This window comes from Rhinopithecus roxellana, chromosome 12, assembly GCF_007565055.1.
Source record: "Rhinopithecus roxellana isolate Shanxi Qingling chromosome 12, ASM756505v1, whole genome shotgun sequence".
Taxonomy (NCBI): domain Eukaryota; kingdom Metazoa; phylum Chordata; class Mammalia; order Primates; family Cercopithecidae; genus Rhinopithecus; species Rhinopithecus roxellana.
The window spans coordinates 131,921,866-131,935,305 of NC_044560.1; the positions used below are offsets into that span (position 1 = coordinate 131,921,866).

General features: G+C 52.6%; 1 protein-coding gene across 10 annotated transcripts in view; it reads left to right on the forward strand.

Annotated features, from left to right (window-relative positions):
• The window catches only part of C12H19orf47 (chromosome 12 C19orf47 homolog), a 30,013-nt gene extending 16,804 nt beyond the window's left edge, over positions 1–13,209 (forward strand). For 4 of the 10 annotated variants that reach the window (XM_010380862.2, XM_010380865.2, XM_010380861.2 and 1 more), the window contains 4 exons: positions 3,881–4,018; positions 5,952–6,104; positions 8,676–8,746; positions 10,367–11,677. In XM_010380862.2, the coding sequence (XP_010379164.1) occupies positions 3,881–4,018; positions 5,952–6,104; positions 8,676–8,746; positions 10,367–10,861 (857 nt within the window). In that variant the 3' untranslated portion in view covers positions 10,862–11,677. Of the gene's footprint in view, positions 1–3,880; positions 4,019–5,951; positions 6,105–8,675; positions 8,747–10,366 lie in introns of all 10 variants that reach the window. The other 6 variants (XM_010380859.2, XM_030913403.1, XM_010380860.2 and 3 more) reach the window with 4 other exon arrangements.
• Positions 13,210–13,440: the final 231 nt, after the last annotated feature.

Here is a 13,440-nt window from a genome sequence, read left to right on the forward strand (position 1 = left end):
GGCTATTTTTGGTTTTTAAAAGCCATATGATACCATTTTTTTTTTTTTTTTTTTTTTGAGACGGAATTTTCCTTTTGTTGCTCAGGCTGGAGTGCAATGGCATGATCTTTACTCACTGCAACCTCCGCCTCCTGGGTTCAGGTGACTCTCCTGCCCCAGCCTCCTGAGTTGCTGGCATTACAGATGCCTGTCACCATGCCCAGCCAATTTTTGTTATTTTTAGTAGAGACTAGGTTTTGCCACGTTGACCAGGCTGGTCTCGAACTCTTGACTGTAGGTGATCCACCCGGCTTGGTCCCCCAAAGTGTTGGGATTACAGCTGTTAGCCACCGCACCCGGCCAATACCTTTTTTAAAAGTAAACTTTTAAATTTTAATATACACATTAGCTTTCCTTTGCTGATAAATAAGCCACCCAAAACTGTACTTTAAAACACAGACATGTATTTTCATTTTTTGAGATGGGAGTCTCGCTGTGTTGCCCAGGCTGGAGTGTAGTGGTGCAATCATAGCTCACTGTAGCCTCAAAGTCCTGGACTCAAGTGATCCTCCCGCCTCAGACTCCTGAATAACTGGGATTACACACACAAGCCACTATGCCTTGCTAAAGCATGAGTGTTTATTTCTTATGATTTTATGGATTGTCTGGTCAGTTCTGCTCTAGGCCAGCTCAGCTGATTTTAATGGTCACCTGGCAGCTAGGTTGAAGCCAGGTTGATGGCCGTATTCACATATCTGATGGTTGTCCTGATGTTATCTGGGCCCAGAGGGTGACTTGGCTGTGTCCATAATTATCTAGCTGGCTAGCCTGGGCTTGTTTACAGTGGTGGTTGCAGGGTTCCTAAAAGCAGCAAAAGAGGGCTAGCCCCAGTGTGCAGAGCACCTCTTAAGCCACTGCTTGCACAACATTTGCTCTCATCCTGTTGGCCAAAGCAAGTTACATGGAGAAGTCCAGAGTCATTGTGGGCAGGGCCTACCCAAAGATGTAGATGTAAAGAGGCTGAGCAAATTAGGGTTCGTTTCTGCAATGCTCCTCCGTAACATACATTCAGAAAAGGGTTCAATCATAATAGTACAGTGGGTACCTTTCACAGACGGGACACTCATGTAGCCAGCACCCACATCCAGCAACAGAAACATGACTAGCCTGCCAGAATCCCCCCGTACCCTCTCCCAGCCACCACATCATCTCCAGGGTACCCACTACCCTGATCGCTAACAGCACACATTAGTTTTACCAGTCTTTCAAATCTTTGTAAGTGAAATTTTCAACTGGGTATGGTGGCCCATGCCTTTAATCCCAGCACTTTGGGAGGCCCAGATGGGAAGATCACTTGAAGCTAGGCATTTGAGACCAGCCTGGGCAATATAGTGAGACCCTGTCTCTACAAAAATTAGTAAATTAGCTGTGGGAGGCCTGGGAGGCTGAGGTGGGAGGATTGCTTGAGCCCAGGACTTTGAGGCTGCAGTGAGTTATGATGGCAACACTGTACTCCATCATCCTGGGCAACGGAGTGAAACCCTGTCTCAAAAAAAAAAAAAAAAAAAAGAGGGCCAGGCGCGGTGGCTCACGCCTGTAATCCTAGCACTTTGGGAGGCCGAGGAGGGTGGATCACGAGGTTGGGAGATGGAGACCATCCTGGCTAACATGGTGAAACCCCGTCTCTACTAAAAATACACAAAAAAATTAGCCGGGCGTGGTGGCGGACGCCTGTAATCCCAGCTACTCGGGAGGCTGAGGCAGGAGAATGAAGTGAAGTGAACCCAGGAGGCAGAGCTTGCAGTGAGCAGAGATCGTGCCACTGCACTCCAGACAGGAGCGACAGAGCCAGACTCCGTCTAAAAAAAAAAAAAAAAGACGAGAGAAAATAAATGAAAATAAGTAAATGAGAAGGGGAAACAGGCAAAGAAGGAAAGGGGTGGGAAGAATACTCCAAAAGCAACATTCCTGAGATCACTTTTACACACTTTAGAACATTGAATGTGTGTCTGTCAGGAGGGGGAAAGAGAACAGTTCTTTGTACTCTGATATCTTGACTGCAACTCAGATGCAGCAGAGTAAAGACAGAGTTGGTTGCTTAACCGCCACCCAAATGGGGCTTGCCTGTCATGACAATAAAGCATCACATTCCTGACATCTTTTCAGCTGCACATTTTCCTCTGGGTACGGCACAAGAGACAGAGCCCTCTTAACAGCTTGCTTTTTATAGCAGAAAATCCTGATCTTACTGCACTCAGCTAGGTAAAGAGTGTTGCGAATGAAGGCTCTCACAGGACAGATTCTGCATAGCCAAAGAGTTTGCAGCCACTAGACATAAAGCCTCCCATCCAACCTGAGAGATGTCTGAAGAAGCGCTGGGGTATATCATTAACAGAGGAGAAAGAACAGGCCTGAAAACCAAGAACTGGCTGGTGCGGTGGCTCATGCCTGTAATCCCAGCACTTTGGGAGGCCGAGGTGGGCGGATCATGAGGTTGGGAGATCGAGACCATCCTGGCTAACACAGTGAAACCCCATCTCTACTAAAAATACAAAAAATTAGCCGGGCATGGTGGAGGGGAGCTGTAGTCCCAGCTATTTGGGAGACTGAGGCAGGAGAGTGCTGAGAACCCGGGAGGCGGAGCTTGCAGTGAGCCGAGATCGCGCCACTGCACTCCAGCTTGGGTCACAGAGTGAGACTCCATCTCAAACAACAACAACAACAACAACAACAACAACAACAACAACAACAAAAAACACCACCAAGAATTTATTCCTGTAGAGAGGGAGGAGGTCTGATAGGGAGGGATCTGTCCTGGGACTTCTGGGTTCCAATAACATCCTGATGCCTGACCTGGGTGATGGGTACTTGGGGGTCACGTTTTGTTAAATGGTCTGTGATGGTTTAATGTAGTTTTCTTTTTTTTTTTTTTCTCTCCTTTTTTTGAGACTGGGTTTCTCTCTGTTGCCCAGGCTGGAGTGCAGTGGTGCGATCACAGCTCACTGCAGCCTTGACCTCCTGGGCTCAAGTGATCTTCTTGCCTCAGCCTCCTGAGTAGCTGGGACTACAGGCACATGCCACTGTGCCTGGCTAATTTTTTTGTATTTTTGGTAGAGAGGGGATTTTGCCATGTTGCCCAGGCTGGTCTTGAACTGGGTTCAAGTGATCCATCCACCTTGGCCTCCCAAAGTACAGGGATTACAGGCATGCGCCCTTGTGCCTGTCCCCAGAAACCACTTTAGGCACTGGGATACAGCAGTAAACAGACACGGCCTCCTCATGGAGCTTGCGTTCTTGTGAGTGAGTTTACCAGTAAACCAATGGAGTTTAATGTCAAGCAGTTGTAAGGGCTGTGAAGAAAATGAAAGTGGGTAAGGGTGATAGAGGTTGAGGAGGTGCTGTTTTTAATGGGGTAGTCAGGGAAGTTTTCTCTGAGGAGTTGCCATCAGAGAGGAGGCCTGAATGATGAGACGCAGCAATCCTGCTGTGCTCGGGGAACTGCATGCCAGGCAGAAGGAACAGCAGGGTCCCTGAGGAGGCACCTGCTTGCTGGGTGAGGAAGATCCTGGAGACCAGCATAGCTGAAGCAGCTCTGGGAGGGGCGAAGTGAACTCAGCACGAGGCTGGGTGACTGATGGGTGAGGTGTGATGGGAACTAGTGTGGTCTAGAGCCTCAGGAAAGACTCCCAGGGTAGGGAGGGAAGGGCTAGTTCCTGGGGAGATGCAGCCCACCCTGCCCCCAAGCGGATGCCCCCATCATGAGGACCGTGCAGCCACAGGTGACACCTGCTGACCTCATTGAGTCCCAAGCCTCACCTTCTCCATCCTGACCCTGAGATTGCTGGATTGAGGCCTGTCTTCCAGGCCCCAACCCCACTGGACTCTCCTTTTCTCCCCACAGCTGCCTCCCGAATGATCACCAACAGCCTGAACCATGACTCCCCACCCAGCACACCCCCCAGGCGCCCAGACACCAGCACCTCCAAGATCTCGGTCACTGTGTCCAACAAGATGGCAGCAAAGAGTGCCAAGGCCACTGGTGAGGGAACATGGGCAGATGGTAGGAGGAGCTGGAAGGGAACATGGATTGGTAGGAGGTGCTGGGGGTCATGCTTCCAATATTGTAAGGTGCTTTGAAGGCCACAAGGTATACAAAGCATTTATTTGAACCTGAATCACCTCTGTAAACTTGGTCAAGTTGCCATACATCTGTGAGCCTCACTTTCTACATCTGTAGCATGGGGGGTGGTGATACCCCACCCAGGAGGATGGACAGAAGCACCTGAGTTGGTGTGTTGAGGCATGTGTGCATTGCCTTCTCACTCAGGAGTTCAGGATTTGTGAACAAGTGTTCACCGAGCCCCCAGCTTGTGCCCAGCTTTGTGCTTGATGCCTGGGGTCAAAGGTAAAGAACCTCTTGCTTCCTCTTAGCAGCCAAGGGATCCTTGAAACCCTTCAGTCTGAACCTGTAACCCCCTGGGCTGTAATTCTCTGGGGCTCCCCATTATTCCAGTAATAAAGGGCATCTTCCGCACACGGTCTGTAGGGCCCTGCATCATGTGGATTCATCTCTTGCATCGCCCCACTTTGCATGCCCACTTGCTCCCCTCCAGCCTCCTTCCCATCATGGGGCCTTTGCCCCTGGTGACCGCTTGGCCTGAGCACTCTTCCTCCCCAGACTGCTCCATGTTGGCCTCTGTCCTCCTCCAGGTCTCAGCTAGAGAGCTGGGAATGGGCCTGCAGTCCCTGGGCTCCCAGGCCTTTCCATCCACCATGCTCTTATGCCTTTGCTGGACCCATCCCCACAACAATGACTTCATGGTGTCATAAGGCAAATGTGGAAATTGAGGCCCAGGGCGCTTCATGTTTCTGACATCCACTACCATCGCGCCCCGTGCACCTCCATCACAAAATCTCCCCTTTGTCCTGCAGGTTTGGAAATGCCTCACCCTCTTCTGGCCTTTGATTTGTGTGCCATGAGCAAAAAAGTTAAAATCAGGCTGGTGTGGTGGCTCACGCCTGTAATCCCAGCACTATGAGAGGCTGAGGCAGGAGAATCATTTGAACCCAGGAACTCAAGACCAACCTGCACAAGATGACGAAACCCTGTCTCTACATTAAAAAAAAAAAAAAAAAAAAAAAAAATAGGCCGGACGTGATTGGCTCACACCTGTAGAACCAGAACTTTGGAAGGCCAAGGCAGGTGCATCACCTGAGGTCGGGAGTTTGAGAGCAGCCTGACCAATGTGGTGAAACCCCATGTGTACCAAAAATACAAAAATTAGCTGGGCGTGGTGGCGCATGCCTGTAATCCCAGCTACTTGGGAGGCTGAGGCAGGAGAATCAAACTTAGGAGGTGGAGGTTGTAGTGAGCTGAGATCGTGCCATTGCACTCCAGACTGGGCAACAAGAACGAAAACTCGGTCTAAAAAAAAAAAAAAGTTAAAATCAGTGTAACAAAGTACTGCGAAGATGGTGATACTGGGAGCAATTGGCTCTTTTAACCCTTACCACGTTTGGGGGGATTCATTTTTTAAATTGAGGTGTAACTTATGCACAATCCACCACTCATAAGTCTACACACAGCTCAAGTACTTGTTGAAAAGTGAGTGCAGCCATAAAGCACTGCCTGCTTGGAGCTCTAGAACCTTTCCACCACCTAGCAGGTTCCCCATCCGAGGGGACATGGGCTGGGCTGGGCCAGGAGCCTGCTTGGAACAGGGACACAGCCACAGAAAGCCTGGGAGGCCTGCCACAGCCTGGGGACCTGGGGATTCTGAGCACCTTCTGTGACCTCATGTTGTGCAGACCTGAGTTTCTCAGTGGTTCGGTCAGTGGTGATGTGGGTGGTTGGGAAGATAAGGGATTCCAGTCGTGAATGTGTGGAGATAAAGGATACCTAGTGTCCAGCCTCCATCCTGAGAGAACGTTTTATCTCAAAGAGTGCTGATACCCCTGCTTTATTCCCCCAGCAGCCCTGGCCTGCCGGGAGGAGGAGAGCCTGGCTGTTCCTGCCAAGCGGCGCCGGGTCACTGCTGAGATGGAGGGGAAGTACGTCATCAACATGCCCAAAGGCACCACACCCCGCACCCGCAAGATCCTGGAGCAGCAGCAGGCTGCAAAAGGTACTGCTGGCCTATCAGGGGCACACTTCCCTGTGGGGACCATGTCCCTCCCTCTGCATCACACAGGGCCCGTCATATCTTAAAGTGGCTGAGGGCCGGGCGCGGTGGCTCAAGCCTGTAATCCCAGCACTTTGGGAGGCCGAGACGGGCGGATCACGAGGTCAGGAGATCGAGTCCATCCTGGCTAACAGGGTGAAACCCCGTCTCTACTAAAAAATACAAAAAACTAGCCAGGTGATGTGGCGGGCGCCTGTAGTCCCAGCTACATGGGAGGCTGAGGCAGGAGAATGGCGTGAACCCAGGAGGCGGAGCTTGCAGTGAGCTGAGATCCGGCCACTGCACTCCAGCCTGGGCGACAGAGCGAGACTCCGTCTCAAAAAAAAAAAAAAAAAAGTGGCTGAGAAGCAGGCTTTAATGGGGATGCAGGAGCCATAGGCCAAGGGAATAGTGATGGTGGCCACAGAGGAGGGAAACATATCACCTCTGCCCTCTGATCCTGCAGTTAGTGTAGCTGGCCTCCTTGGCACCTCTTCCCTAAGGGGCAGGAGCAAGGATGGAGTGATAGCCTGCTGTAAAATGAGTGGCTGTGCTTGGCCAAGGGTAGTTATCCCAAAGTGGCACCATTACTATGAGCCAGAGGAGATGAGTGGAGATAGAGTCCAAAGCTAGGCCTTGTGACTTGGAGTACAGAGATAATCTCTTGGCTGGGCGTGGTGATGCACACCTGTAATCCCAGCCCTTTGGGAGACTGAGGTGGGAAGATTGCTTGAGCCTAGGAGTTCAAGCGTGTCACATAGTGAGCCCCTGTCTCTATCAAAAAGGCTGGGCGCAGTGGCCCATGCTTGTAACTCCAGCACTTTCAGATGATGCAGAAACATTCAGTAAAAACAAACTCTTTTCCCTCACTCCCATATCCCCGTCTCTTGTTAACCTTTCCAGACCAGCATCTATGTACGTACATATACACATATATAGGCAGTTTTTTGTTTTTTAGTTTTAGTTTTTATTTTCTTGAGACAGAGTCTCACTTCATCACCCAGGCTGGGTTACGGTGAGTGGCACCTTGTCGACTCACTCCAGTCTCCTCAACCTCCCAGGTTCAAGTAGTCCTGCCTCAGCCTCCCGAGTAGCTGGGACTACAGGCACGGGCCACCACGCCCGCCTAATTTTTGTATTTTTTGTAGAGACGGGATTTTGCTATGTTGCCCAGTCTGGTCTCGAACTCCTGAGTTCAAGTGATCTGCCTGCTTCACCTTTCCAAATTGCTAGGATTACAAGTGTGAGCCATTGCACTCAGCCTAGTTTTTCCTTTTTAAACACAAATAGTATTTGTGTTTAAAATCTAAGTATTGTTTTACAACTTTTTTTTTTTTTTTGAAACAGAGTCTTGCTCTGTTACCCAGGCTGGAGTGCAGTGGCACAATCTCGGCTCACTGCAACTTCCGCTTCCTGGATTCAAGCGATTCTCCTGCCTCAATCTCCCAAGAAGCTGGGATTACAGGTGCGCACCACCATGCCTGGCTAATTTTTATATTTTTAGTAGAGATGGAGTTTCATCATGTTGGCCAGGCTGGTCTCAAACTCCTGACCTTGGGTGATCCACCTGCCTTGGCCTCCCAAAGTGCTGGAATTACAGGCGTGAGCCACTGTGCCTGGACTTAACTTTTCTTTTCTTTTTTTTTTTGAGACAGAGTCTTGCTCTGTTGCCTGGGCTGGAGTGCTGTGATACAAACACGGCTCACCGCAGCCTCGACCTCCTGGGTTCCTACCTTACCTCCCCAGTAGCAGGGACTATAGATTTGGGTCACCATGCCCAGCTAATTTTTAAATTCTGGTTTCTAACTCTTAGGCTCATATGATCTGCCCACCACTGCCTCCCACCGTGTTGGGATTACAGACATAAGCCACCACTCCTGACCTGTTCTATAACATTTTTGTTCATATATATATATATATTTAGAGATGGGGTCTCACTGTATTACCCAGGTTGTTCTCAAACTCCTGGGCTCAGGTGATCCACCTGCCTCAGCCTCCCAAAGGGATTACAGGTGCACCTTGCCACACCTGGCCCATGTTCTGTAACTTTTTTGTTGAGATCTTCTCATATTAACGCAGGTAGATCTTCTTCATTCTTTTTTTAATGGTTGTTTATTATTTCCAGAGTATTTATATACCATAATTTAGTAACCATTCTATTGATGGCTATTAGGTTATAATTTAGGGGAGGAGGCACTACTGCTCATCGGATTCTCTCAGAGGTCCCTGACCCCAAGAAGTGAAAGGAACATGCAGGGACTAAGAACTCTTCCTGTGCACATAATTCATGAGCTAGTGCTGAGGTGTAGGGAATCTGCCAGTTGTAGCTGGTCTTTCCCACATTTGACTCGAGCCAGATAGGGCTGGGTTAAGGTCAGTGTGAGCCAACAGTGTAGACATAACACCCAACTCAGCACAGTCTGGCCCTGCCTGTCCCAGAGCTACTGGTGTCTGGGCTGCCTTGGTATCTGTACAGAGCTCAGCCTAGGCCTGGCCCACCAGGGCCTCTCCCTGATGGCTTCACTTCCCTCCCAGGTCTCCACAGGACGTCTGTATTTGACCGCCTCGGCGCTGAGACCAAGGCAGACACTACAACGGGGAGTAAAGTGAGTGGGGATGGGGGAGCGATCCTGGGCGTGCGAGCTCTTGTCTTCCCTGAGCGGTGCTCCTGACTCTTAACACATCTCGACCTCACTCAGCCCAGGGCCATCTAACCTTCCTTTTCAGCCTCAGTTCCTGGCTTTGCACTGGCGGCTTTCCTATCTGTCTTCTGCCCTGGCTTCTCTCCCAATTTCCTGCCCTGGGGGTCCAGTGACTCCTGGATGCCTCCCACCCACCATGTCCCCAACTGGTCTTAGCGTCTTTCCCCAAGTTAGTCCTCTCCTGGGCCTCCATCTGAGGGCTGCCTGCCCTCCCCATTGCAGTCTGTCCGTGAGTCTGATGACTCTACTCTTCCTCCTCTGCCACCTCTCCCTGTCCGGATAGGACGATAGCCTCCTGAATGGTCTCGCACAGCTACCATGGACCCCAGCCCCCTATCCCCACAGCAGCAGTGTGTGCAGCCCACAGGACAGGGCCTGTCCCCCAACTGGAAGCCCTGCAGAGGCTTTTCACTGTGCCCATGATGCAGCCTGCACTTCCTGCCACGGCCTGCAGTTCCACAGGCCCCAGGCATGGTGTGTAGTTCAGAGTACACCCTGAAGCCCACAGGGGCCTGACTCCGTGACTTTGGCCATGTCACTTAGGTCCTTTGTACTTCCGCCTCCTCATCTGTATAGACCCACCTCCAACGATGGCTGTAGGGTTAAGATCATCCCTGCATGGTGCTGGGGTGTGTGGTGCCTGTTGGTGAACTATTGCAGAGCTCCCCAGCTGTGTTTTCTGCCTGCCAGTGCCCTGCTCCACAGGGTGCAGCAACTCTGGCTTGCTCACTTCCAAGAATCTTACCATGAGGAGGATGAGAACACTCGGGATCATGTGGCTGGAAGTTCCAGCCCTATGAAGAACTGGGCACATAGTGAGTGCTCAATACATAGGATTATGCTTCCTGCCTTCAGGGCAAAGCGCATGCTCTTTTCTTTGCTAATTCATCTTGGAGGGCCTGGCTTCAAAGTTGGTGCCTCAGGGAAAGTTCCTCTGGACTGATGAGGAGCTACCCCTATCTTCTGCCCTCCAGCTCTCCTTCTCCGTCTAGAAGGCGTTACTGTTGTTCTTGCAGAATTATTTGTATCATTTCTGATGCCAAGCCTGTCTTCCCCACTGGACTGTGAGCCCCATGAGGGCAGAGCTGAGGCTGTCTTGGTCATCACTGTGTCCCTAGCACTGCCGGCCTAGGACCAGGTACAATATAGAGTTGGGACTCAAAATATCTGTGGAGTGAATGACCAGATTAATCTCCACTCATGCCCACCTACTGACCTTGCAAATGACCTTCCCTTTGTGCGGCATTCCCATCCTCTTCCCTCTTTATTAGACCCACTTCCAGCTCAGATGTCCCCTCTCTCAGGGAGTCCTCCCTGAACTTCTAGGAAGGTCAGGTACTTCCTCTGGGCTCCTCCAGTCCCCTGGACTCCCCACTTCGTGGCTCTCGCCACTATCTGGGGTGTCAGTGATGGGTGTTTCTCCCAACTGTGAGTCCCAGGAGGCCAGGCACAGAGGAAACAGCTCTCCATGAATGTGTGTTGAGTGACTCAGTGACTCATTCATCCTGTCTCTGACCTCCACAGCCCACAGGAGTCTTCAGCCGCCTGGGGGCCACCCCAGAAACGGACGAGGATCTGGCTTGGGACAGCGACAATGACAGCAGCAGCTCTGTCTTGCAGTATGCCGGGGTCCTGAAGAAGCTAGGACGGGGCCCAGCCAAGGCCAGTCCCCAGCCAGCACTGACTGTCAAAGCCAAGGCCACGAGCTCAGCGACAACGGCCGCTGCCCCGACACTGCGGCGCCTGGCGCTTTCCTCACGGTCCGGGCTTGAGAGGAAGCCGGAGTCCTTGTCTAAAGTCAGCATCATCAAGAGACTGGGCGCAGCTACCCTTGTGCCCGAGGCCCAGGACAGCCAGGTCACCAGCACCAAGAGTAAGTCCTCAGCCGAAGTCAAGGTCACCATTAAGAGGACTCTGGTGGGGCCCCGGGGGAGCAGCTCCAGCGAGGGCCTTGGTGCCCAGATGGACCACGCGGGCACTGTGAGCGTGTTCAAAAGACTGGGCCGCAGGACCTTCTAGCCCATGTGTGGGCGGGGTGCAGGCAGCAGAGCCCGTGGGCATCTGCCCTGGCCGCCCCAGGCTCCTGGCTTCATCACGCCTCCCACCAGCTCCTGGATGACACAGCTTGTCTCCCTCGGGCTCTAGAGCTAGGCCCGAGCATTCGGGGGATCACCCCATTTCTCCTAGCCTGGGATGGTCGTCGCAGCTGGCCTGGCCCGCTCCAGGACTCCCCTTCTCTCATGTCCTCTTTGCTTTCTTCTCTGGCTGTGGCCTTGGCAGAACCCACTTTTCTACCTCTCCCAAGTGCCAGGGGGCCTCTTCCTCTCCTATATTCCCCTTCCTCCCCCGAGCACGGTCTGCTGCCTCAGACCCCAGCTTATCAGCCCTCCCTATCCCCCCTCAACTAAGTGGGTGTCACCTGGAGGGCCTCCCTTCCCCCACTCCCCACTGACCTCCCTCACTCCTCTGCGCCTCTGCTGTGACTTCTCTCTCTCCCTGTCTTCACTCTGTTCATTTCTCTTCTGTTTTCTGTCCCTGTGGCAAGGCCCGACTGTCCGCTGCGTCCTGCCCGACCCTCCTGTACCTCCGGCCTCCCAGCGGCCCCCTCGTCGGCGGTGGCGTCGAGCCTGTTGAGACTGTTAGCCGCCCTCCACTCCCAGGCTGGAGGGACCTCTCCAGACCCTGGGCTGCGGCCGAGGCGCATCCGTTTCCCTGCCCTGGGCGTCTTTGTCTCTGAAAGTCTATGGCGGGTGGTGGGCAAGGGGCACTGAGAAGGGCGGCCAGTGCCTAGAGTGAAGACAGCTGCTGTTTTAATATATTTTCGTGACTTTCAAATCATTTCCCCCCCTCCTTCAGGGTGAGTTGCAGGACTGTTTCACACTATGCGCAGTGTGGGCTGGGGGTGCTGGCAAAGGGTTGGGCTGTGTCTCTAAAGGTCAGGCTTCCTGCACACACGTGGCCTATATCCCTGCTGCAAGCCCTGAGTTGAGGGGAGTAATGGCCACAGTCACCATTCAGTTAGGCCGCCCCCAACCCCAGTAAGCCGTAGTGGTTCTTTCTTCACTCTGTCCCCTCCCCCCATGAATTTCACCTGCCTCTGCCACTCTGCCTTTTGGCATCTTTCCAAATGATGGGCTCCGTTTGTGAGACCACAAATATCCACTGGTTTGGTCGCTCACCCCTCCCTGCTGCACAGCGCCCCTGAGCCAGGCCTGTCCTAGGAGCTGGTAGCAGGCAGTGAGCAGGGCCTCTCCAGGGATGGGGTGTAGGTAAAGCGGTGGTGCTGGCCAAGGAATCCGAGGAGGGGGAGAAAGTGGCCAGGGGCACTTCAGGGGTTGGGGACAGGAAGGCCTTTCAGAAGAGGTGATGTGGAGGCTGAGCTGGGAATGTGGCTTCATGAAGTTCAGGAGGAGAGCTTTCAGGCAGATGGACAGCCAGGGGCAGAGGTGCTGAGGTGGGAAAATGAACAGGAAGAAGGCTGATGGCTGTGAGTGATGGCGGGTCCTGTGTCCACCACGAGGCAGAGGTGGGTGGGCAGGAGCTAGGTGGCTGGGGACATCGTGACCAAGGAGGAGGAATGTGCACAGTGACCCAGGAGTGCTGGATCGGGAGGATTTGGAGCTGGGGTGTGCTGAGCTGAGTTTCGTTTAGGATCATCACTCTGGCTTCTGTGAGGAGAAGGAATGGCTGGGAGGGCTGGGGCGGTTGCCACTGCAGCAGTCCGGGCAGGAAGCCAGGGCGGCTGTGCGAGGGCGTGGCAGTGGGACCAGGGAGGAGGGCTGCTTGGGCTGCTTAGGGTGTGCTTTGGAGGAAGAGCTGTGGGATGTGCTGATGTGTTGGAAGTTGGGGCCAGAGAAGATGAGAATCACAGGGCCTGCCTAGATATTAGACCTGAGCATCTGGGGGAACAGCTGCTAACAGAGAAGGGGAGACAGGAGGAAGGAGCAGGTCAAGGAGGAGGGAGCTGTGTTCTGACCACATTGTGCCTTTTAGGGTCCACGCTGGGACTCAGGGGGACACCTGGACTGGGGGTTCATGGCTGCTGACAGTATGCAGGGTACAGCTGGAATCAAAGCCAAGGGCCTTGGTTGAGCATAGTGGCTCATGCTTGTCATCCCAGGACTTTGGGAGGCCGAGGCGGGTGGATCACGAGGTCAGAAGTTCGAGACCAGCCTGGCCAAGATGGTGAAACCCCCGTCTCTACTAAAAATACAAAAATTAGCCGGGTGTGGTGGCACATGCCTATAATCCCAGCTACTTAGGAGGCTGAGGCAGGAGAATCGCTTGAACTCGGGAGGCAGAGGTTGCAATGAGTTGAGATCGTGCCACTGCACTCCAGCCTAGGCAACAAGAGCGAGACTCCATCTAAAAAAAAAAAAAAAAAAAGCCAAGGGCCTGGTAATACCAGCTGGAAAGGGAACATAGAAATGGGAGGGGACCCAGGATGGAATATGGGGCCCTTTCCCTGTTTAGAGAACAGGATCTGACAAAAAGAGACAGCCTAGGAAAGGTCAGGGGTTTGGAGGAGAACTAATGAGAGAGCAGGTAAAGATGAGACTAGATCTCATCCGTTTATTTATTTTCGTTGTGGGAAAATA